The following is a 26,668-nucleotide window of genomic DNA, read 5'->3' on the forward strand; positions in this document are numbered from 1 at the left end:
AACATTCTCTTTATACAGACTATATATAGTATGAATCAAAAGCTAAAAGACATCAACAGTTTTTAATTGTTTATTCATTGCAAGTCATGTTGTTAAAACAAGATTCAGCAATATTATCACATAACGCATGTTTTGATATCGTTCAGCCCTAATCTGAGGCAAAACTTGGGACGTGTGTTTAAAGCTATAAATGTAAATATAAAACCACAAACAAAAGCAAGGAAGCTGCTAAAGAAGCTGCCTGAAGATGTTCACAGTGTCTCTTTGTTCACAGTGAAATGTGCGCTGTAACTAAGGAATTAAGGCCACTCAGAGAGGAAGAAGGCATTCCTTAAAAAACAAAATTAGACTGATTAAAATCTGCAGATGCATTTTTACCCCTTCTAGGTTTGTCTCAGGTCCAGTAGGTTGGCTTCACGACAGACACATTCAGGTTCATTGTACTTATTCTAACAAAAAAAGGAAATCAAGTTAGTGGTTAGTATCAGTCCAGCAGCTTCAGCCCGACAGTTACAGACAGTAACAGAAATCGTACCCCTATACGATTGCTGATCGTATAGGGGTATTTAACATAAATTCATATCATTAATCCACATAACTAATATCAACTTTAACATAAATAACAATGAATTTATATTTTTAGTAAAGGAAATAAAATCACACATGTAACATCTATCTAAAACTAAACTCACAGTTGATAACTGAAACATTACTTTGTATCAAAAATTAAAACATACCTAAGAAAAGAGAAACTAAAGTTGGTGGTTAACATCAGTCCAGCAGCTTCTTCCCATATATATCACAAATAATAATAAAATAACCCTAAACAAACTACAAAGCAATAGCTTCCAATGAACAGTTAGCAGCAGTTAACATTTGTAAAATTAAACATAGTTAAAATGGACAATATTAATAATGATTACAGTTAAAAACGTATACAAAACATAGCAAAGTTACTCATAAAACACTGTATATGATTAAAATTGGCTAAAATATATGTCAAAATATAATATTTGTACAGAAAACACAGAACTGATCCTAATGAATACCACAGTTAGTGAAGGCAACAGAAAAACGGGGGAGGAGCTGTCAGTTACTGGTTACTATGGTAACCACCAACTGTCAAGAGCAGAGTAACAGAACTTAAAACACCAGTAAATGCCTGAAGAAACAATTTGTTGACTAAACAAAAGAAATTCAAAGAATATTAGTTTTTTAAAACACATTTCACATCTATAATATTGTTAAAATAAAACCCTGTTACACATTAATGGAAAAATACTGTACTTTTGTAGACATGTAATGTGAAAATGCTAGTATTTGACCACTATTACCGGCATTGCCATGAGGAATGGAAAGGCTTCCAAACTTACTTCTGGTGTAGTTGGTGCACTTCACAGAATAAATGGCCTAGTGAGGTAACAATATTACGTGGAAATATTGAAGCAACATCTAAAGACATCAGCCAGGAACTTATATAGGTCTTTAAAATGGACAATGACTCACAAAATCTTCTTATAAAGTGGATTAAGGACAATGAAATAATTGTTTTTTATCCGACATTAAAGGGCTTGATGTCAGATTCATAAAAGATTTATGGGTAGAGGTAAACAAAAAATGTTTGTAAGCAAGGAGGCCTGCAAATTTGACTGAGCTTCACCAGGTTTGTCAGAAGGAATGAGCCGAGAAGCTTTTAGAAAAAACTTATACCCAAGTCATGCAGTTCAAATATAATGGTACCAAATACTGAGCCAATATAGGCAAACTGTGCAAGAAAATTAATCCAAACTCTGAAATACATATGTTAGTGTGAAATGTAGCAATGATTGTCTTTTTGTACAGTTCCTGTAAATATGTTTTCAGCTGCATCAGTTTACAGGTAACAGCTTTAGATCTAACTCGGCTGTTCTGTCAGAGCATCCTTGTATTCATCACTCTCACTTCAATCTGCTCCTCCCCCCTCAGACTGCTGAGGAAGTGGACAAAACAAACGTGCAGTCATATGCATCTGTTAACGGTCATGGGCTCAGTTTCCTTCAAGTGGAATAATATTTTGTTTTGTTTTGTTTTATGTATTTCTCACTTGCTCCAGACAGAGCAATTTTGTACCGTCTGAGACGCGTTGCATATTGCTAGAGTGGGATGAAACTATTGTGTTTGCTCTCATGTAAATGCCACTCTTAAGCATCGTTTCTCTCTCACTCCATTTCTCTGATTTTCTCTCGTTAATTCCTGTAAAAAGGCTGCGCATGGCCATGACTGTGAATCAAACAATATAGTGTGAGTCCACCCAAGCAGACATTGATGTCAGTGAGCTGATTCTGCCCTGTTTCAGCACACTCATTGCTGCTCATCCTGAGCCCCCTACAGGCCTGCTGCATGCACAGCTCATACTGCCTGTGAGGAGACTGTACTGCTGGTACGGCAGACATGCACCCTTACCTTAATATCTGCGTAATTTTACATGGATTTACATCTGTGATGGAGAAAGATGAAAATGAAGGACTGGTTTGGAAGAATGGTTGCTACGATGAATGACACTGAGTCACATTCTGGTTTGATGTACACTGAGAAGAGCTATATTTTCAGATGTCATTTTCTTTTTTTCAAGCTCTGACTTGCCCCAAAGAGTCTGGATGAGCCATAATTTTGGGATTAAACTGAGACTTTTTCTGTCTATTTTTAATGGAAAATTCATAGTGTAGTAAACAAACCTTTTGCTAAATTGGAATCCAGTTCAAAGATTTTGTTTTCTGGAAATTCAGAAGTATTATCTAGTATGTTCCTTGCTTGTATGCTCACGTAATCTGTGTTCACATAGCAAAAGTGACAGACATGGCAGATAGTACTATTTGTTTTATGTTGCAAAGTTCACACGAGGTGTTAATTTTAGCTTAGAACTCAGCTTTTGTAGGTCATTTTAAAGCAATAAATGATCAATACAAACTCCATTCAATTCAGGTTTCAGGCTGTGATCTCAAAACATGATGAGTCTGTTACCTTCCTCAACTTATATTGTCCTGTTAGTTTTCCAAGTGCTGCCAGCTTGTTTGAAAGTTTCCCACAGATCACACTGAGCACAGAGCATCATTGAGAGTAAAAATCGTATTTTGTTCAATTCAGAAGGTTTTAAAATAATAAGCCATTATAAGCTTAAGTGTGAATGGAGTTGAAAGGTACATTTTCATTGTTGACTGTGTCAACCCTTTGGATCTACATTCTGCGGATTATTCAGTGAAGTGGTTACATTGCTTGGTTGTACAACGTGGGGATTCTCATTTTCACTTCCTTGCAAAAGCTTTATTCAATTGATAAAATGCATTGAAGTGGGCAATTTGGTAACAACATAAAGCCATATGTTTTTTTTCCCCCTTCTGCACAGTAAAATGAAAATCATGTTTTTAGCACCATTTTCCTGTGCAAATATATCTCACTTAATGTCATATAACAAAGCATTAAGGCCACAGAAGATCTCATTTTCATCAGCTTGTGCAAATTTGCCAGCTTTTGTCAAGTACAATTGACATTTAAGAAGTAGGTTGACAGATCTGAAGCACGCTCTGTCTTAGACAGTCTAGAGTGATTAGATAAACCCTGTAGATGGCATTCAAACGGTGAGAAGCAGCAGCAACTCTCCAGTTAAATGTACGCCTACTACATAAAAAGTAGTTTATGAAACTATAGGGAAAGGAAGCAAATAAGTGAGTACTGAGCAAGAACAAAGAACAGCGATGGACTGCTTGTGCTGAATGCCAATTAACCAAGGAAAAGTGCTTTCCTCATATAAAATCAGACCCTCGACCCAAATAAATGCCTCAATTATTAATAAACAACATTTATCTAGTAAAAAACATGGCGTAAGGAACCAAACAAACACACAGCAACACACATTTGAATATAAAAGTCTGCTGACAACAAAGAAAATTAAACTGTTCATATTCATGTGATGTTAAAATAAGTTAATGAAAGTGAATAATACAATAATTAAACCACAAATATAGAGAGGTATTTGTAGTTTTATTGTAAATATTGTAGCAAAAAAGGCAATGTTATATCAGTTTCTGACTACAAGATACCTTTAGGTTAATCTAAATGCATGATGCTCTTAGCTTAGCTAGTGCTGCATGGAATTAGGAGAAACATGTAATGACAATATTGTTATACATTACACTGTTGGTCGAGATAAATGTATGTTTTCACCTCAACTTTATTTTGCTTCATTAAAAATTTTCATTTTCAGCCAATAAAATCTCTAATGGCTGTGGGCATATAGGGAGGCACAACTGTCTGAATGTTTCATTAATATACAGTGTGAACAAATTGCTACTAAAGTATAAACCTTTTATTTATATGTAATATAAATTTATAAAATTTACATTCAAGGCACTTCTTATAGCAATTGCAATTTTGCACACACTGATATTGAGGATTACAATTTAATAAATTGTGCAGAGTGGTCCTACATGATGGTATTCCTTATGGCTTGAGAATATAATGCCATTTAATATCATGCATTTATCTGTCAGTGAATCATAAGGACAGTTTGTATATACAACTGCTCTTTTACTCTCCATTTTGTCTGAGCATCCACAAGTTATAATAGTTTTGTGTCTTTATTGTCATAAAGTCGACCTCTACCATCCCAACATCTAAAGAATAAATCCTCAGAAATTGCTTTTGATGGAGATACATCAGCAGTCAGTACATTGTAATAGCTTATTTGCTTCTTTGACTTGAGCTTCTAACATAATCGTAGTTTGATTATACCCTCATCATAAATTTAAAAGGAGAGTGATGAGCACACAACAGCCTCTGATCAAGGTCAATTATTATCAGTGAAACTCTTAGGATCCATTATAAATGAATATAGCTGCTGCAGAGCTTTACTGTATTGTTCCAAAGTAAAGAAATTTGCCTTTTTTGTCTCAGTGATCTTCACAGAGGCTTCAGAACAATGCTGGCAGGCTGCTGTTGCAATATGGTGCTTCTCTGGGTCTTCGCTGAGCGTATAAAAGCTGCTGTTTGATTTGTGAAAAGCTGGTGACTAGCTGCTGCTGCTGCTGCTGTGGGTAGGTGAGAGCTTGCTCCAGATCCAGTCTCTTTAGAAACAGCAAAAGTGGAGTGAGAAACGACTGGAGAACGGCTAAAGAAACTGTTCACATTTCCGTTGTGGTGGGGGAAGATTATGGGATAGAAACAAAGGCAGGGATTATCTGAGCAAATGCTACAATAGTGATACACGCATGGCGCCTGCAAACGGGCCTGCCTCAGGGTGCTCTGGATCTCAGAACAAAGACATGCCTTCCCACCCATCCATGAACATCCTCCGTTACAGTTTGCTAATAAGGACTACAATACCCATCTGCCAATCGTCACTCGACCAGGGACATGGAATTATGGGTCATTATTCTGCCGTTATGGACATGTACATTGTGTGGTGACCCTGAAGAGGAGCATCTATTAAAGAAATATCCACCACTGTAGGGCTGGACAGTAAATCAATAACAATATATATATATATATATATATCGGTACAGATACTTGATCAATATCAAAAGATAATATTCAATAATAAATATATTGACCCTTTGCAACTACGTCATTTAATCATTCAAGACGCCATGACGAACATCGTAAGTGAGGGATGGGAGTATTGATCAGAGCAACTGAAATTGTTTTTGCTGGTTTATTCATGGCCTCTACTTGTTCCAGTCGAGCTTATTGGTCTGTGAACGTTACACACCTGTTACGTTCACATCAATATTGTTGGGGCTCACAGACGGCGGTATTTACAAAAGTTTGATGTGTTGATCAAATTACAGACTTTGCCTGAATTCACACCACATGATTTATATCACTATGTCATTAACAGCGTTTCTCCTTACACCGGAGCAGGATTAAAAACGTACAAAAGGCGAGATGCTAACCAGTTTTTTCCATACATTTTGGGTTATATGACGATGCAGCATTAGTCTCCATGGTTAGATGCCTCCCTTCTCCATAATGCGATATTTGATGTCTTTCTAATAATGCTTACTTATAAAGTTTATGAAAGTTAGTCTTCTTACCTAGTAAAAAGTGTTCTCTGTAAATCTGTGATTACATCGAGGGCTGATACTCATTATGATTGACGGCTGCTATCCTTGGCTGCCGCATCTTTCCTCATTAAAAGTTATAAAACAAAATGACTATCCTTGTCTATTTGTGCAGCCTGATCGTGCAGCACCCTATGACCATTTTTAAAGTGAAGTCAACTAAATAGAAGCGATATCAAGTTACAGATGTCTGTTTTTAGAATAGCTTTAAAGGAGCGCGTTGGTTGTTTTGACATCCGTCATGGCGGACTGGGCAGGAGTTCTGGAGAGCGTGACGTCACGTACAAAGGATCAAAAAAATATTCACCGAATTCCGATCCAGAACCAAACGGCATTCTGGGAGATGTAGGCAGAGGAAAGGCTTTAGCAAGCTCAATGAGAAAAGCAAGATTGGTGGTTTCAACTTACTCATTCTTTGGTTACCCTAGCAACTCACTCATTCTATGGTCACCTAGCAACAACTTGTGAGTAGCTTGCGCAGCAGAAGTTTAAGGTTTTGCCTTATAAAAAACATCAGCTGAGTGGAAACTGTGGATGAAATAGGAAAGGTATACTGCAAAACTGGTGTTTTGCACATATTTAAAAGAAAAAAACTTTCGAGTAATTATCTACATTTCAGCTGATATGAAACACATGCTGGGATAAGTTTTTTCAGCTGTACCCTTCAGTCTTACCACCACACACCAATTTGTTTGTATTTGGTGCAATGGATCATTTAATAATAGTGCAAGCAACACAAACGGGTCCATTTCAACTTCCCAAGCCTCTTCCCAACTCTGTCATTTGTTACCGACAAGCCCCACTCTCTGTGAAGTCAGTTAAACTGTTTTGAAGTTGAAGTTGTAACTATGTTGCTGGAATTAATAAGGCATTAGAGGAAAAGAGGGGAGTGGGGAGTTTGAGGGCAGCAAACTGAGACAGATGGAGAGAAATGGAGTACGGGGTATGATGGCAGGATAAAAAAAAGACGGGCGAAGAGGGGAGATAAAAAGAACGGTGGAGGAGGAGGCGGGGGGAATGGTGACGACGAGGAGCTGCCAGGCGAAGTGAGAGTGAGTTTGTCTGTGATGTTTTAAAATTCTGGAGTGGAAAGTCCCTCCATCTGTTATTGTGGGGCCGGTTCTGACTCAGTGATTTCTATGATTGGCCTTAATCCCGGACCGAGTGGAGAAGACAGAATGAAGAGCTTAAAGCAGACTGCTCTCACTCTGACAGGCTCCACTGGCTGCTGCTGCTCACTTACTTCGTCTGCTGCCCCCTAATGGACAACTGCTGCATGACATAGCATTCATAGCATGAACTGCTCTTTCAGCTCATGACAGAAAACTAATTTATAAAATAATCAGCATCAAATTAAATTTTCAATTAAGTATTAAATCTCTTTGCATTTTGAGCTGTAATGAAAAATGTTTGATCATCCCTAAGAGATGTTTTTAAATAATCTGGTAAGTATGTTCTTTTTGATCATGTCAGTATAAAAAGATTTTTTTTTTAAAATCATATCAATGCTAGATTTTTATTTTTTCTGTAATGTGGGATGGATTTATACTGCTACATTAAGGGATCATATTCAATGAGCTGTGGAACTTGCTGTTGTGATTGTGATTCTTCATTGTAGCCAATCATTGCAGAATTTAGTAGAGGTCTTTCCTTGCTGCCTTAGTGGCTCTGAGACGGTTAAATGACCCCAACAGAGTCATTTCACAGTCTTTTTGGTCCCCAAGGTGACTCAAGTGCTCTGAGAGACTAGGCAAAGGGGGTTAATTTGACACATGTTGAGTACCTTATTCAAAGCCGCAATCACATGTACAGTCTATGTTGCGTCTTTCTCGAGTGCCCTCTTCGCTCTAACACCTACACTGTAGGGCCGTTTTGAAGAGTCCCTGCGGCTCACGCGGACGACAGAGCGCTGTGTCGAGTGCCCTTTAAGTTAATGCTCAGTGAAGGGGCCGAACGGGCTCCAGCAATCACAGAAGGCGGACCGGTGTCGAGTCGGCGCTCACCACAGCGTGACGCCGGTCGTCCCTGTTGTGCTGTCATTCCCTCAGAAACAACATGACTTTGAGTGATTAAACCGCTCCCCTCCGGAACGGAGCAAACTCAGCTGTTATGAATATTAAAGATCCCGATCGTCCCCTGCTGAGCTTTCCGTTATTCTGATTATTTCCCCCGCGCTGTCGCCTTGCTCTGTGAATTAACTGTGGGCGACCACAACTTTTTCATCAGTGTAATTCCTCAACAGCTTGTTGTATTTTGACCATTTAAGTGGCTTGTCGAAACAGTGTTTGCATAAACGACTGTGCTAAAGACTTGAATCATGCACTTTTGTTGCTCTTATCCTGCCTAATTTAGGGCAGTTTTTCAAAATTTCAACACTAATGTATAGTTAGAAAGAGGCCAGCAAACGTTTCTGGCGAGAGGCAGGGTACGCCCTGTGACCAGTCACAGGGCAACACAGAGACAGACAGGACAAACAACCACGCACACACACACCTAGGGAGAATTCAGAGAGACCAATTTACCTGACAGTCATGTTTTTGGACTGTGGGAGGAAGCCGGAGTACCCGGAAAGAACCCACGCATGCACAAGGAGAACAATGTACAGAAAGACCCCGGGCCGGGAATCGAACCCAGGACCTTCTTGCTGCAAGGCAACAGTGCTACCAACCGCTCCACTGTGCAGCCCGCATTCCTTTGTAATATTATTATTGTGCACACTTATAGTGTGAAGATATTGTGCAGCCTTTACTTTAAAATTAGCCTGTGTTCTAATGCAGCTACCAAACAAAAAAACCAATTTGCCTTCAAGATTAAAGCTGTGTTTTCTGATTTCTATAATAATTTAAAATGCTTTATATGTTGAAGGTCAAATTCTCGAGTGACCGTCATGAGGTCAACAATTAATGGGACTGAATTAATCGAGATTAATCAATTGTCAGTCAGTTATTAATTGGTTAATCAAAAAATAACACATTACAACTACTCAGTATTAGTTGGAGCAGAAAGGATGAGCTTTTCACATGTTGATGTCAGAATAATTTTTTCCAGCCACAGATGCGTCCTACTACAAATTATCAAGCGAACACTAAAGAATCCTGTTATTGCATTTTAAGCAATACAATTTTTTTTATTTTTTAAAATGTATTTTTATTCTTATGCATTTGTAATATTGTATGAAATACACTTAAGTAGTTAAATGAAAACTCTGCAGAATGTGCCTATTTTTTCCCCAAGATTACTCAATCAGAATAATCGTTAGAATACTTTATTACTAAAATAATTATTAGTTGCAGCCATAGTCTGTATTAGATTAAATCTTGTTAAATAGCAGATGATCATCACTTCATGTTCGTTAGTCCCTTTTGTTAAATATATTACACTTTAGCTACTTAATGCTATACTGTTTATCATCTGTCAATAGCTTTTTATTTCTTCTTCTTCTGTTGTCCTCCATCTGTCCACATTGTCATATTTTTTAAGAAGATACTTCAAAGCATGCTGCTATGGTTGTGCATAAGTAAAATTTAGGACCTCCAGAGACCTCCACACTATTTATGAAGTCATCTTTAAAACAATGTCTACAAAGAATGCCTCAGAAGTGGTTTTTAACATGTGCACAGTGCTATATATGTCAGATTCCTCTATGTTTAAGTGCCCACACTTCAAGTTTAACTATCCATCACAGAACTCTGTTTGGCTCTTGACCTTGACTGTTGGCTGACAAATAACCAACAACATGATGTATTTTGCAGTATATGTTAGTGCTGTTGACTCTTCTGGTGTGTTTGTGCCTGTACTCTGCTGTGTTATTTTCTGTGTTGTGTGGGCCAGTACAGAGCTTATCTGGGCTGTTCTGTGCTGATCTCACTATGTTCATCCAGCGCTCTAAGCTGCTTGGGCTTCAGCCACCAGCATAGATGATATATCCCTGCCCCCCTCCTTCCCACATCTCTCACTGTGATTCATTGGCTGTTTGTCTTGCCAATCCATCTGGGCTAACACAGAAGAGCGAACACCACGCTAAGACACATGGCAATTTTGTAGCAGGGGGGCTGCGTTAACCTGCTCTGGAAGAGAGAGGTTCTCTGAGAATTGGTTGTCCAGCAGGAGGGGGAGTGGTTGGAGGAATGCGTAGGGAGAAACAGCTGGAGGAACATAGAATAGATAGAAATATGAGCTGAAAATTCAAAAAGAACAAAGTACAGTTCTGCCGAGAGATTAAATCTCCCAAAAAAGACTGAGCTAAAGGGATGAAAGAGCTGCCAGATTAAAGATAACATGTGATTAATATCAACCAATGCAAAATACAATACATTAATAAACAGCTAAGTCACATATACTGTTACAGCGAAATTAAATCCAATGTCCCTGGAGATTATTGTGTGGCATTTTTGTTGTTTTTTTTATTTATTCCAAACTGATTCCTGTAATGTTTATAGTTTCACCAAGAGATTACCAGTGTGATTCCACTAGCTGCAAAACTGATCCTGTTTAATGAAAAATTGCTGAATTGTTGTCCTTTCTAAAACTCCATAACTGTGTTGGTGGTGATATTTTGGATTATGAAGAGTTGCTCGTCAACCACAGAAACAAAATCAGTCGATCATGTGGCAGCAACTCAATGAATTTACTAAAGTGACTTCCTTAAGTTCAAACTGAGTATCAGAATATTACGTACAATATTATTAGAATATTACTTACTTACAGGAGATTTCAATGGGACCTATTATTAAAAATCCATATTTTGCTTTTTTTTTGTATTTCCATTTGTGTCTCAACTGCTTCCACAGCTAAAGTGATTATAAACCCACATTTTTGTTTTTTTTGGTATCTGAAAATAAACTGTTTCAAAAACCTCCCTGTTGTTAAGTCACTTTCCACGGGCATCACATCATTATTTAGCCATTTCCAGGAGCGTTGCCTAGCAACCCAAGCAGAGCTCCAGCACATTTGGTCAGCTGGTTTTACTGCTGTATGCGCTGTACAATGGCTGCTGGAATAGACACGTGTTTTGTTGTTGACTTACTATTCAGAAACCACTTGCTGCGTTCTTGTTGGTTATGCAGGTGGATATAGTTCTGCTTTTCAAAGATGTACAGTTATATAATTGTGCTTCTGTTTGCAGCCTTTTTCACATGTGAGTGTAAATGTTGAGTTGGGGGCGTGGCCAGCAGCAGGTCATTTGGATTTAAAGTGACAAGACGCCCTAAACCTGCTCATTCTTGAAGGAGCTCAAAATTGGCAGAACTGACCAGACTGAAATCTCATTATCTAAGACAGATTTTGTGCAAAAATGTGATGAACATGTTTTGTATAGACCATTGACCTAACCTGAACAAGGAAGCACTATAGGCTAGCTCATTGTTGTTGGTGGATGATGTGCTGAATATTTCAGAAACTGTGAATCTCCTTTGTTGATGTCAGAGGAGAATGAGTATCCTGGTTTGATTTGATAGGAAGTCAACAGCAGCTCAAATAATAACCTCTTGTTACAACCAGTGTATGTAAAATATCCATATGAAATGTACCACACTTCTGACCTTGAAGCAGATGGGCAACAGCAGCAGAAGGGAACACTGAATCCCACTCTTGTCAGCTAAGAATAGTAAACTAAGAATAAAATTTGCATAGGTTGACCAAAATTAGACACGAAAAGTCTGGAAAGTGTTTCCTGATCCAGTGAGACTCAATTCTAGCTATGCCATTCAGAGGATGGGGTAAAACTTTTATATAAACAATATGAAAGTATAGATCCATTCTGCCTCTGTGATGTATTTCTTTTCTAAAATTCCCAAAATATACTCCTAGATTTTATGGGAAGCCTTCCCAGAAGAGCATTTTTATCTGCATTGGATGGCCTGACATCATATTAAACCCTTTGATAAAAATGGGATATCATTAAAGTTCATATGTGTGTGAAAGCAAGAGAATCACTACTTTCAGCAATTTAGTGTAGCCTTTAAAAATAAACTAATTTCTAATATGTCATTTGCATCCAGTCTTTGTATATTTACCCTCTTTAGATGTGCATTTCCAGACTGACTTTGAAAGTAGCGTCTACTTCCAAGGTTTTGGTGGACTGGCTCCATCTTTCTTATCCAGTCCAATAAACATAAGAAGGCTGCTGTCAACCAGCCAGTTTCTCTGCATTGCAGATCCAACATAAAGGTGATTAGGCTTTTTCACTGGCTGCCCCAAATTTATAGGATGGTTTACCCCAGTTAACAGACGGTCGAGATATTTAAATCTCCTTACTTTGGCTTTCGTCTCAAGCTTATGTTTGTGCTGTGCTGGCAGTTTATAATGTTGTTTATATTCCTATCAAATGTACACCATCATAAGTTCATTTTAAAATTATTTTTAGCTATTTTTAAAAAATAAAATATGCAATCAAGGGATTAAAATCAGTGCAAATTCCTCTACGTATTGCATTTTTATATGTATTAAAACATACTATGCTGACACTTTAAGTCAGCATAGTATGTTTGCTTCATGATAGGAGCTTTACGTTCTTATCCCGGGGAAATTGTTTACATTATATGAAGAGGCTTTGTTGGGACCGCTAAGAAGAGGTGGGCAGAGCGCCTTATAGAAATAAGATAGCTTCTATTATAGTGAGAGTTTATATTTTGAGTGTTTTTTGTAGATAAAATGTCTGTCTTGATAGGCGACTGGAATCTTCCTTCAGATGAATGAGCTCTAACTGTAACAGGGCGTCTAAATAGAGTGAGTAATTTCAGAGCCTTGGGGATTTGTGGCCAATCACGCCATTCTGGGACAAAAATAATTTCACCATCGCCCCCTAGAGGCCTGTGGAAACCTAGATACAGACACAAGATGGAAGTGAGGGAGAAGAGGAGGAAGGATGGGACGTTTTGAAGGCTGAGATGTATTTGCTAGTTGGATTACTTCCCAGTCGAGAAGCATGCGTAGCAGAGGTTTCTTCAAGGTTATCCAAAAAGTGCTGTAGATCCGGATACATTATGACAGCACATTTTGTAACAACATAACCTTGCAGGGGTACTTTATGGTAATTTAGGATAAAACATTCACAGACACATTAGATTGAAGTGAGGACTGAAATGGCTGTGGAAAGAGTTTGGATTCTATAAAAGCAAACCTGTTTCTTTTTCTGGTAGAGCCTGCCAGATTTTATCTTAAACTAGTTCATTTCAACTTCTTCAAACTTTTCAAGAAGTTTATGATGCCATTTCCAAAGGCATATGCAAGGCAAAATGGCCCACAGCATCACATATCTTTCACCATGCTCAATATGGGCTTGAGGTTCTTTTCCACATGTTCATCATTTGCAATTACAAGAAGAGTAAACGTTTCCTAAAAGCTGAAGTTATTCCTTTAATCAAAGCTCAGATCTGCTTAAATACCCAGCGGTTCTTCACTAACTCCACATTTGTGAAGGTAGGACAGAAAAACCTTTTTCCTTCATATCAGTAGGTTGGTGTGTGCTATTGACATCATCTAATGGTCGACTAAATTACCTGAAAATGTCACTCTGTGCTGCAGTTCTTTAACAGCGAGTGTTGGAGAGTTTTTCACATCAGCTGCCATTCTTCTCATCCTCATCCAGCTTTGTTAATCACATTAAACAATTTAATTATTGCTCTGCAACGTGTAAGTTTAGGTGCTCCTGACTTATGAAGATCAACACACCTCCTTTCTTTGAATGCATTAAGAAAAGTGCTTTTGTATTGCATCATGTTTATATTCCAGGATAACATGGAGCTCTTTCTTAGTAAAAGACACAAATATGAAGTGAATTTTCCCTCAACTCATTTCTTTATGTTATAACATATTGCTATAATGTTATGATAAAAACACACAGCAAAAGTACAAGAAAAATACAAAGTATTTGAACATTTTATCTCAATATAACCTGATAACAGAGGTTTGCAGAACTAAGGCATTGAAGCATTGTTTGGCACTATTTTAATTGGATTACTACTTGTAGAAAAATGTAGTCTACACTTTTTATAGCATTGGCTATAAAAGGCTATACAATAAACGTTTAAAATTGTATTCTTTATTTTTTTTTCTATACATTTGCACTTACAAATCTTTTTTTATTGTTACAAATCACAGTTTTTGTGCTAGTAAGCATGAAAGAAAGTATTTAATAATTTGCGTTATCCACAGTTACAAACAAAATAAAATTAATTGCAAAGAGCAAAACTGTAAATGTCACAAATAGGATAAAAATAAACAATTGTAATGCGGCTAAAATAATGTGTTGACTTCAAAAATGTTCTCCTGGATCATTATTGCTTATTTGGTCCCCAATCCTGTCTCTAAATCCATATCCTGCAGATTTCTGATGTTTACTTTTTTTGTGTTTTCTTCCAGAAACTGGTCCGAGAGGCCGAGCAGCTGCAGAAGGAGCATGTGTGGAAAGACGGCGTGACGGTAAAGTAGACTTCCAGCTTGTCTTCGTCTTTCCCAGGGTCTTTTTTTTCTCCTCTCTGTTTTACTTATAAACAAACATAACTTCCCACCTCCAGCCCGTTCCCACCAACCTCCTCTTCAGTCTATCAGTTTCCAACTTGTTAGCGCTAAATGACAATGTGGTCAGCATCACAAGGATAATTAGTGCAAAAACAAGCTCTGTGTTTACTCACACTCAGTAAAACTGTTCACTTTTAACGTTGGTATTTTTATGGCCCTTTTCATTATCAGACCGTGTGGTAGAGCTTCGTTTTTTCAATGTGTTGAACTTTGCATTTCTTGCAGTTGACCTTTAAAGCAATAGGGTGCATACTTTCAATCTAGAAAAGGTAAAATGAAATACTGTGATGTGTATGCTGCTGTGCTTCACTGACTGTTCAATTTATAAACATTTAAATGCCAACATAACATTCACACCTACATTTCCTGTTAAAACCAAAATTATTCATACTGGTGGCAGATGTAGATTTAGATCATTCAGCCAAGAGGCTTGAGTTATTTTATTGATTTATTTATTTCAAACAGCTTTGTAAAAACAAAAGGACAGCAGACAGTAGGACGGAGAAAACATCTGCACACATAACCAAGTTTACCACTTATTTTTTGTTTGAAAAGGAGTAGGAGGAAGTGAACACTTATTAAAACTTTGTATTTGATAGGAGATGAGGCAGGTGTTTCTCAGAAGATAATAAGAGAATGTAAAAGGAGGCTCGGTTTTCAGCAATTTATACATTTTTATCTACATTTTATTTTAAAAAACTGCATATATGTTCACTTTTCTCTTTAGTCCATGGACATTTTTTATTGGTATTTCAACAATAAACCTTTCTTACAAATGCAAACTAGATTTTGGCACAAGTCATTTGGTGTTTTGTCCATTTATCCTTGGTGATCAGCTCAAAGTCTTTGAGGTTAGGAGGCCTCTTTATCATCACCCTAATTTTTACTCCCTTCACAGATTCTCAATTAGATTCAAGTTGAGACTCCAAATCATTAATTGAATTAAAAAGATTAATTTAAACCTAAATGTGCCAACTGTACCTTAAGTACATTTACTCTTCGATTCATACATAAAACTAGATCAAAACATTGAAACGGTTCAGTTTTTTAAAAGGTTTCTATTGAATTTAGGTTTAATAAAACTAAGAAAGGCTTTTTTTTTTAAAGAATTGATGCCATGTATTGTGGAATAAACAAAAGTTTTCAAATGAACTAAATTGTCTTCAGATTTAAACTAATTACAGTTAAGTTGGTTTTGCTCAAGCAGTAAATGATCTGAGCTCTTCAGTGTCCTTTTTCAAGGAGAATACTGGAGAATATTTGGTTAATAAACGACTGAAATTCAGATTATAAAATCTGCTCGTCCAGTTTAAAGAACATTTACTTTTCTTTACATGTCGCAGAGACAGAGACACATAGCAGCTGAACACGACAACCTTCCTTTTTCACATGTCTATATGTTTTATATAAATATGTAAAATAGATATTTATACACTTCCCCTGTTGTCATATCGTCTGTCTCCAGGGAGACGAGCTCACTGTCATGCTACACTTCCCACAAATGGATTTTTAACCTGATACCTCCTGGGGGATATTTGAAAAAAGGCTTTAACTGATTCAGAGCGAATAATTATAAGCCCTACTTCTCTGCAAAGTCCGTTTTTATTCATGGTTGCTTACACTCTGAAGCTGTAGTCTTGCGGTGGCTGGGCTGCACTCCTCGCTTTCACCCTACTGGTTTGAAGGAGGGAGGATGCGGCACGGCTGTCCCTTCATCTTAGGCCCGAGGGGGTTGATGCCTGCCTCTCTCTCTCTCTGGCTTTCTCTCTGTCCGGCTCCAATGCGCCTCAATCGGATGTGTAGCCATGCAGGAAGTGGTGCCTGGGTCACAGTCCTCCACACATAGCACACCTGTTCATAAGTAGCTGCATCCAATATAGCATCAATAGCCCCTCAAGTGGAAAAACCAGCTCTCTCTTTAATCCCTACCCCCTCCTCCTCCTTCTCCTCTAAAACCTTTCTTCGCTCCATCCTTTTTCCCCCCTCTTCTGCTCAAAACTCTTTCTGTCCAGTCCAGCTTTGTAGTCATCCTCGCTCTCTTCACTTCCACCTTATTCACGTACCTCATTCTTATCGGTGTGTGTGCTAAATCAGGCATGAAAACAGTTGGAATATACCATAATGTTGCAAATGCTGCAAATGAATCCCAATGGTGCTTCTCTATTAATAATGTATTGAGTTGATTTCATTTGCCTTTATAATTAGGCCAGGTAATGAATCTCAGCGGGGGCAAGAGTGAGCCCATTAAAAAAATATCACAAAAAGAAGGTGGTGGTGGTGGTGGGTGGGGAGGGGAGAATCTGGTGGGGCGGTTAGATATGCTACATCCCTGCTAGATGATTTTTTTTTTTCCTGTTTGTAGATTTTGTGCTTTCCTAATTTCTCTTTGGCTGAACACTCTGCTGACTGACACTCTAATTAGATTAGGGCTTCGTGCTCTTTGGGCATATTAGGAGAAACGCGTTGCATCTTAAACTAGCGGGTGGAGCAGTCTGTCAAATGAAAAGAAAAGGTGTTGATGCATGAGAGACGAGGTTTTTTTGGGTAGAGTTGATGTGTGTGGGCGGGGGTGGGCGTGTGTGTGTGTCTGTTTTTAGAGCGTAACCTATGACCAGAGGTGGACAGAGAACCCAAAAATTGTATTGTAAGCAAGAGTAGCCCAACTTCAGCATAGTTTTACTCAAGTAAAAGTAAAATGTGGCCATCCAACAAGTTACTCAAGTAAGGGTACAAAAGTATTTATTAAAAAGTCAAATTATCAATGATTTTACTTTTTTAACTATCATCTGATAGTTAAAAATTACATGATCAGATGGACTAAAATATTAGGTTAAGTGGAAATTTTGGTATTTTAAAGCCCAAAATGATAATATATCATATAAATAAGAAAAACTAGCAAAATCTGGCATAATAAACTATTTCCAAATCAGTTTCTTTCAATAAAAACTTATGAAACATTGACAGAAACTGCAGGTTTCTGGTGAATTTTTGGCTAAAACATGTTTGTTCTTTATTCAGTGGGAAGAGAAACCAAAAAATGTACTAAAGTGAGAGTAGAAATACTTCATAATGAAATTACTCAAGTAAAAATAAAAAGTATATTGTAGTAAATTACTCCTAAAAATATATATTTTAAAAAGTTACACAAGTAAAAGTAATTGACTAAATATAATTAGTTACTACCCAACTCTGAATTTATTTCTTATTTCTTTCTGCTGCTACAAAATAAAATGTTGTATAAAGCAACAAAAATAAATAAATAGAAATTATAAACAAAAATAGTAAATCAAATAATATGTAATGAAAGTTAATGGAATGAAATAAAAAATATAGTTTAATTTTACAGCAAACTGAATCGTCTGACTTACAATGCAAAAAAACAATTAATGAGTTCTTTTCAGTATGAAAAACTACGAAAATATGCAGTTCATTTAAAAATATGAAGTACATCAAGCTAAAAAAAAACATTAATTTGCTGTTGTAGATACTCTCTGGATGTACTGCATAAAAACATCCAGAAGATCTGCTAGAATCACATCATTTACTGTTATAATTAAAAATGTTTCTTATTTGGTTCTGTAAGAGCCCAAAAACTTAATATATAGTATAGTCAAAGTTCAGATGTGTCATATGTTTCTACAACATTTTGAGATGGACACATATGCATGCCACACTTTTCAGAAATGTTATTCAACTAAGAGTAATGATACTTCATAATAAAACTACTCAAGTAAAAATAAAAAGTACAGCATAGTAAAAATACTCCTAGAAATACTCAAGTAAATGTAATTGAGTAAATTTAACTAGTTACAACCCAAATATGCATAAACATTAAAAAGTCAACTTTAACATTTGGGAGAAGTAAGACAAGTTAGATCATTACCTTATGGAAACAAAACTAAGTTACAACTCCACTTCGCCGAGAAAGATTTTGATGATGGGAATAAAAAATAGAATGTAAAAGAAGAAAAACTGAAATAGTTAGAAATGTAAAAAAAAAACAAGCTAAACAAATAAATCAAAAATACACCAACCAAAACTATCTAAGGTATATTTAAAGTGGATTACCAGGGTGGTTTCATCAAGTTTGGACTCTGAAAATGAAATCAGATCCTTTAGGTTTCACATAGTCTTTCCAGGTTTACCTCCATAGACAAAATTGTTCGGTCTTGTGATGGAGAGGCTCAAATTTAACCTGTTGACAGGTGTGCGCACTTTTGAGATCCACTGTGTTCAGTGATGGGTTCTTTAACACCAGGCCCGCCCAGCTGCTTCCCTCACCAAACCAGCGACAACAGCGACGCGCCCGGTCCTCCTGGCGGCTGCCATGGCAGCTGTTCTGGTAACGATGGGAAGGTCTGCTCCTTCTTTTCTTCCTGGACTAACAGCGGAGCCGGCGTCTGACCGGCTGGACATTACGGATGGCAAAATGTTGACTGTAACAACTGTTGCGATGGTCGTTCAGGGTTTTAAATCCTTTGGAATGAAATGGTGTGTGAAATAGACATTTCAGTGTCAGCTAGCTGATGATTTGTCAAGGTCAGGTGTCCGTCCTTCTGCGGCTCCTGAAAATGGCGCTGGCAGCAGAGTCACTAAGGTGGCAGAGTGATTTTCATTGCTGTTTTGCAATCCTCATTGGAATAAAAGAGAAAGTTGAGGCTTGGAGCCAAATATCACATTATTCTGTCCTTTTGTTCACAAAAGATGGGAGACAAAAAATGATGAGACCTTGGTGAGGGGCATCCAGATCCAACTAGTTTTTATGCTTTTAGATAATTTTTGGTCTGGTTCCTTTAACAGATCTTAAAAATACCTTTTTAAAGGATGAAATCCTTTTAAAATATTTTTTGTCTGAAAGCCAGTATGCGTTTCTCTGGCTGATGTGATTAACTGGGTGTTTGCCAATTCAGGATAAAATGTCACTGTCTATCAGTGAAACTCCTTCTAACAGTTTTTACACACATCTGAAAATGTTTACATTGGAAATGTGTGAATGAAGAAAAAAATACAACATAAAACATTAAAGACGTAAATTACTGGATGTAAAATTTATTTTTGGGCTAGAGAAGGATTTGTTTTGTATTTGTTCTTGTATTCATCATTTTCAGCTGTAGATGCTAATGGCTCTTTGTACAATTATTGAAAGTCAATCTTCATTAAAACCATAAAAAATTAATAAAAAATGATAAAAGTTGAAAGCTAGGGCTGACCGACAACTTCCATTTTTTAATTCCTTTTTTAACATAGAATATATTGTATCACATAAACATTTAATGTTGTAACATCTGTGTGTATGATGGAGATATTTAACATTTCACTTAAAGTAAAGACACAGTGAACACCTGAAGCACATAACAGTGTAATGTAAGCAAAAATAAATAGATGAACATTACAGTAGCATTAAAGAATGTGAATAATTTAGTGTGGAAACAGCCTAAAGTATCATGCTCTTATAAGCCACTTTCCAGCTCTGACGACACGTTCAGAAGATTAACTTGTTGGGAAACTTCAAATACTCAAGTGAAAGTAATGTCACAACCCAGCAGAAGACACAGCTTTGCTCCTCATGTACACACACTATTCAAAGTGAAGCACATGCAGGATTGTCCACAAAACCCGTTCCGTTTCCTCATGCTTATTACCTTGTAGCATGTGCTTTTTAAAACACCGCCATATACAACTAGGGAAGACATGGTGTGACTGCAGTTTGGGTTTCTGCAACCTCTGGAAAAATGTGACACAGTCTGCAACAGCTGCAGAAAACTCTGCTCAATCTGGAGCATTCCTTGGCGTCGTTTTTGTTTAGGGGTGCATTGAAAAATTTATCTTAATTTACTTAATTTTTGGAGATCAGTGATCAGCCGATACTTGAATGTGAAGTCGATCTTATCCACTGATCTTATCAAACTCTGCAAAGGTCTAAAAATTAACCACTGTCCGTTTTTGCTCTGCTGTGAGAAAGTTTTGACTGATAGACCGACCCATCAGGTCATGCCTGCATGTTTGCAATTAATAGTCACCCCACTTTCCTGCTATATCTAGCAACATTTCAGACAAAAAAAAAAAAACGCATCGGCCAAAATTACTATCAGCAGGTCAGGCTTTTTATTGATCTTAATTGATGACTGGCCAGAAAACTGCAATCGGTGCACCCTTTGTCTCTGTATCTTATTTTTTTTCTTTCTTGCCGTTTCAAGCTGTAACTTTTGAACACCTTGGTATTTACTTATCCTCCTGCTAAAATAGTAGTCAAGCACATGCTCTGGATTTGTATGCATGCATGTCCCTTAGTATCCAAAAACAACTGAAAACTGAATTTATCTGCTACAAGTAAAAGGAAAAAAATCCCCAGAATGCAAATGCAAACACATGTCAGCTTGAACACTGATAGTTTGTTGCTGTTTGTTTATGTGCTCTCTTAGAAAGCTTTAAAATCACAGATTGTGGGCTTGGAGCTGTCATTTGTGAGCTGCCTCTGACTTCCAGTTGTTTAACGCTTAATGAAGCCTGTTGAGAATCTTGACACATGTACAAATAGTGTTAGACGGTGTTTCCTAGAGTCACTAAGATAACAACTTTGAGCAAACCGAAGGTTGAATTCACGAAATGAAACATCGTCTCTGGTCATCATCATCACTTTAAGACTGATGACATGATCAACAATATATTATCTGCTACATTATCATCAGCCGCTCTTCCCCTCCGTCACACCGCGGCTCTGAAGATGACTGCTTTGACATAGATGAAGAGGCGTTGACATGAAGCGTGGCACCTCGGAACCGGTAGACGAGATTGGATGAAAGACGGGACGGAGATTGTGGAGATTGGAGGAAGACATGTCCTTTCATTCAGATTGTGATGTGGCAGCTGCTGTACGTTGGGAAATGCATTAGTGCTAATAGCTGTGCCATTAGGAGAGAGAGAGGGGCACTCTGCTGATGGGCTGCCATGATGAAACCAGGAGAGGGAGAGAGAAAGCGGTGGGGGAAGAAGGTGGAAGAGACGAGGGGGAAACGGGAAACAGAGATGGAGCCATCTTCCAGGCCATTTACTGCAATCATCACTCTCTAATCAATCAAGCCTTTCATCATAGGACAACACAGTCTCCTCTTTTTCTTTCCTTTCTTTCCTCTGTTTCTCCCTTCATCTCCACTCAGCCACCCACTTTTATACATAGGAGTAATATTCACGCTTTGCCTCTGTACACATGCATGTTCAGCTGCATCCAGCCTCTGAGCCACCTCACTGTAAAACATTGGATTTAGTTGTGTCTACTATCTTCTACTCTTTAAGTCAAGTAAATTTAGTGAGTTTTAGTTTTGAACCTAAATGTGAGTTTGTGAAAGATAAACTTACAGTAGTAAGTTGTGTTAACTTCTTATTAATCTTGTCAAACCTCCAAGAGTTTTTATGTTAGCACTTAAAAAAAACTGAAGAAAAAGACAGGAGTGGGAACTATTTCCCAGAATGCTTAGCGGCTTGTTTTTGTAACCTGACATGGAAATGTGTTACATTGATCTGAGTCTATTTGTTATTAAAACAAATGTTTATTTTAAAGCTTGTGGATAATGTCCTGTTCACACTAAATGTTTTTGTAGCAGAATTTATTGTGATGTTTAATAAAATTCATTATCAGATCAGAAATTTTGTTCAATCAATTTGAAACAAGAATTTAAATTATTCTAAAGTAAAGTAGTTATTTTAACTCGATATTGTGAGTAAAATAATAGAGAAATGTAGCTTTTTAACTAAATGAGGGAAGTTTTTTGTTGCATATTGTGAAATAATGGTTTGGTTTAAATTGCAGCAAAACTCACAATTCAAGATTAATGAACTTAAAAACAATGTTTAGACAACTTGTCTCTTGTTGTTAAATCAACTTCATGAACTTTAATTTCTGAGTTAAAACCAAAACAATTTTCTTGTTAAATTGCATTTTAACGGCAGCAGGTGAACTTACATTTTCAAGCTAAACCACCTTCAAATGTTTTACAGTGCTGTAAAATAAAACCAGTAGTTCACATTTTTAGCCTGTAAAGTTATGTTGGCAGTTCTGAAAATGGTATTCTGCAAAACCTCTGAGATAATTCAATTTCAATAGAAACTTTAATATGACCTGCTTTGAACTCACAATGAATTCCCTTTAAGAGGTGTAGCATGACCTGAAGAGTTGCGAGTGAAAGTTGCAAGGGTTTTGTTCACTTTGTCCAAGTTTGACTCCTTTTATAATGCCCCTATTTTACGTAAATTGGTCCTTCAGAGGAAATGACTGAGAATCATTGTGGCAACTCTCAGCGTAGCCCTCAAGGCTGCCAGCTCCATTATCCACAGAATACATTAATCTCATGAGGGCTGCGTCGGACAGATTCAGATTCTGGTAAAATAGACAGAAATGAAGAGATGTCACAACACTCACGCATGGTTTTGTTTTTATGTCTCCACTCTCTTTGCACTTTAATTTCGTCTTTTGTCATCGTAAAACGTTTCCCGACCGCGTCACATCGCTCGCTGTCAGTTAAACTGTTGAGCAACTGGCCAACTTTAGTCGCGTTTGTCTGTAAATTATTCTTTTAGCCATAAAACAAAACAAACCCGCTTGAAAACGTACACTGGTATACATTTTTAAAAATTGTTTTAATGCAACTGCATTTGAATAGGAACATGACTGTGTTGTTTTTATTTGATAATTAGATTTAAATGAATGGAGCTTGACTGAGTTTCATTCCAACAGTTTTTAGGTTTTACCAACATGCATCAAGCCACTGTGGCATCTCAGTAAAACTACAACACATGTAGAGCAGTGAATTATCTTATTCTTGATAAAGATATATTTTTTTACAGTATTGAGGAGAAGTGTGACTGAACTACAGCTTGAAATATTTTTTTAAGGTTGCAAAAAATTAAGAAAACTTGCATCTGCAGGATTATTTTTTAGTTATTTGTTGAGATTACGTCTCACTCATTTCTTTCATCACTTTCTTCTATTTACACTCTTTGGTTGAGCTTACTTAGTTGATTTTTTTTCCTCAACCCAATTTACGGCATAGAGGTCCATTTTGACTGCAGCCTTCCTCTCGTCTTCATCATCTCCTCCTCTTCTCATTCCATCAGCTACTGCACTGATCACAGCTTTGATTAGACTTTTGGTTGCTGTGGTGACCCAATGGTTTTGTAATTTCTGTATCTTGATTGTAAGCTTCTGTAATTTGTTTAAGTGGTGCTTGACAGTGTTGAAATGGCCTACTTAAATTTTTTCCTTCTTTTTCCTCCTGCTGCTGCTTCTCTGTGTCTTTTCCCCTGCCTTTTATGTTTCAATTTTGTCTCAAATATTTCTTCTCAACAAAAACTGCAGGTACATTGAGAAAGATATTGAATCTAAGACTACATTCAAACTGCAGCCTGAAGTAACCAAGTCTGACTTTTTGGTGAAATCAGATTTTTTAGCATAGTCTTTTACACTTCCAAATATATGCGACTTGTATGTGATCTCCAGTGTGAACTGCAAACGACCTGAAAGTGTCCCGCATGCGCAGTAGAGGGCGCAATAATGTCACACATAGAGAGCGTGCTCGGTGTTTGCGGAAGCAAATGTGAATGCTAATGGTGGAGCGTATCTTACGAATTTGAAGATGTTGTCCGACTGGAGCAGCACGTAAACAACTTAACCCTCATTACGGTCCGCCGTGATTGTTGTTTTTATTCCCGCTTGCAGAGTAGTGATGTTTGTCAAGTAACAATGATGTTCAGGTCTGTTGAATGTGATCTGGCCGTTCAAATTCAGGTCACATTTGAAAAGATCGGATGCGTATCGGATATCCAAGTGGCCTGGGTTGCATTTGAAAAAAATCCGACCTGTGCTGTTCAGAATGTCATGAAAAGATCAGATATAGGTCGCATTATGGCTAAATAATTGGAATTGTGTCACTTCAGGTTGCAGTGTGAATGTAGCCTGAGGACTTTTTTTTAAAATGTGGCCCAGGCCACTTGGATATCCGATACGTAACCAATTCAAATGTGACCTAACGTTCAGGTCACATTCATCCTACCTTAACGTCACTGATACTCGACAAACGTCACTATTCTGCGTCTTGATACGCATAAGTGGAATAAAAACAACAACCATGGCGGACAGTAATGAGGATTAAGTTGTTAATATACTGGCTGCTATCAGACAACAACTTTAAAATTGTAAAATATGCTCCTCCGTTAGCATGCTTCTGTAAACACTGAGCACTTCTTCTTCTTATTTATGGCTGTTGGCAAAACACTGAGCACGCTCTCCATGTGTTATTGCGCCCTCTACTGCGCATGCGGGACACTTTCTGGTCGTTTGGACTTCACACTGGAGAACACATGCAAGTCACATATATTTGGATATTGAAAAAAATAAAATAGAATTCTAATAAAATCAGATTTGACAAAAAATGGGAATTGGGTCACTTCATCCTGCAGTGTGAACACAGTCTACACTGCTCTAAAATAAGAAAACAGCTAATGAAAAAAGCTGAGATGGAAAATGTGTGCAAATAAAAAAAAAAAGCTCAGGTGTGGCGGTAAAGCTTTCTGTCAGGCGGAGTCGGGCCAGCTGGGATGCAGCCGCCTGCCAGGAGGGAATGTTTAGAAAGCGGCCCCCATGTCTAAATCCCTCCGATCGATGCCCTGCCTCACAGAAGATGGGAATCGATAGTGAGAGGAATCCAGCGAGCCATGTTGCAGACCCTGATTTTCACATTTCACCACACGGTCAAAACCCATGAAATGTCATTTTAAAGGGTAAACCTGATTCTATTTGTGCCGTCCATTCGGGGCAGACTCATGAAAAAATGAAATATGGACTGGTGATAACTTTCTTCGGTGAAAAACGTTTTCGGATTCTGAGTTAGCATTACAGAATGTGAGACAGATTTCAATACTTAGGGATTATCAGAATAATTTCTGGCCAGAGGGAAGTTTTTAAACCATTTTGGTCTTTTTATAGTGAGGAAAAAAAGGTGAGAAAAAGATAGATGAGAAAGATAGTTGATGCATGGGTCACAAACGAGACCTGAATCACATATGTTTCTGTTTATGCTCTTGGCTGTAAATGTCTGCTGCCTCCACTGACAGCCTGACAAATATGACAAATATCTCACTTTGGCTACAGAGGGAACATTTTTAAGTTTCTGCAACAAAATTCAAGACACATATCTGTTTTCATTGCTATAGATCCATTAATTAAATGAGAATATTGTCTATAGGTTAATTTATTTCTGAAATTCATTGCACTCAGTGAAACACATTATATGGATAAATTACACAAATGATATTTTCTGTATATAGCTAATAAAAAAACATGACATTTAAGAATATTACATCAGATGAGTAAAAAAAAACATTTTAATCCAGAAATGTGAGCTCAAAGTAAAATATATTTAATACCTGCTTAAAAGTCTGTTTTAAAAAAAACCCAAAACTTTTAATCCAACAAATGAGCCTCATAGGAATTAATATTCTCATTTATTAAATGTGACTGTATGTGTTATTTAATTTCAATGACCTTTTTTACATTTTGTTAAGTTAAAACTTCAAATTTGTATGGATTTTATTGGGATTTTTCTCAGTGTATAGTGGCATGTCAGAGGAAAAGGACGCATGATAAAAATCTAAAAAGTGTGGCATGCGTGTTTGTTGAGCCTTACAACTCAAAACCTTGTAGAACCATACATCTGAACGTTGACTATACCAAGAGTCTGCAACTACACATGTAGCCACACTCATCTTTTGGGCTCTTATAGAGCCAAATAACAAATGTTGATGGTTATAAATGGAAAATAAGCCGATTTGAGCAATTCTTCTGAATGTTTTTATGCAGTACATCCATAGAGAATAGCATAAAAAGGTAGAGCATCTATAACAGATGGGCACCACTGGAACATTAAAAGCAATTTAATGTTTTTTAGCTCCTATTTGCTTTATATTTTTTATAATTTTTCATTTTTCAGTCATTTAGAATTAAGTTTTTTCCTCTTTGTAGCAATTAGATGATTCATTCTGTTGTAAACTACATTTATATT

General features: G+C 37.2%; 1 protein-coding gene across 1 annotated transcript in view; it reads left to right on the top strand.

Moving 5' to 3' along the window:
* cacna2d2a (calcium channel, voltage-dependent, alpha 2/delta subunit 2a) overlaps positions 1–26,668 on the top strand; it is a 223,473-nt gene that overhangs the window by 100,717 nt on the left and 96,088 nt on the right. Inside the window, 1 exon segment of the mRNA XM_032550637.1 lies at positions 14,457–14,516. Coding sequence (XP_032406528.1) covers positions 14,457–14,516 — 60 coding nt within the window.

Source organism: Xiphophorus hellerii, chromosome 20 (assembly GCF_003331165.1).
Source record: "Xiphophorus hellerii strain 12219 chromosome 20, Xiphophorus_hellerii-4.1, whole genome shotgun sequence".
Taxonomy (NCBI): Eukaryota; Metazoa; Chordata; class Actinopteri; order Cyprinodontiformes; family Poeciliidae; genus Xiphophorus; species Xiphophorus hellerii.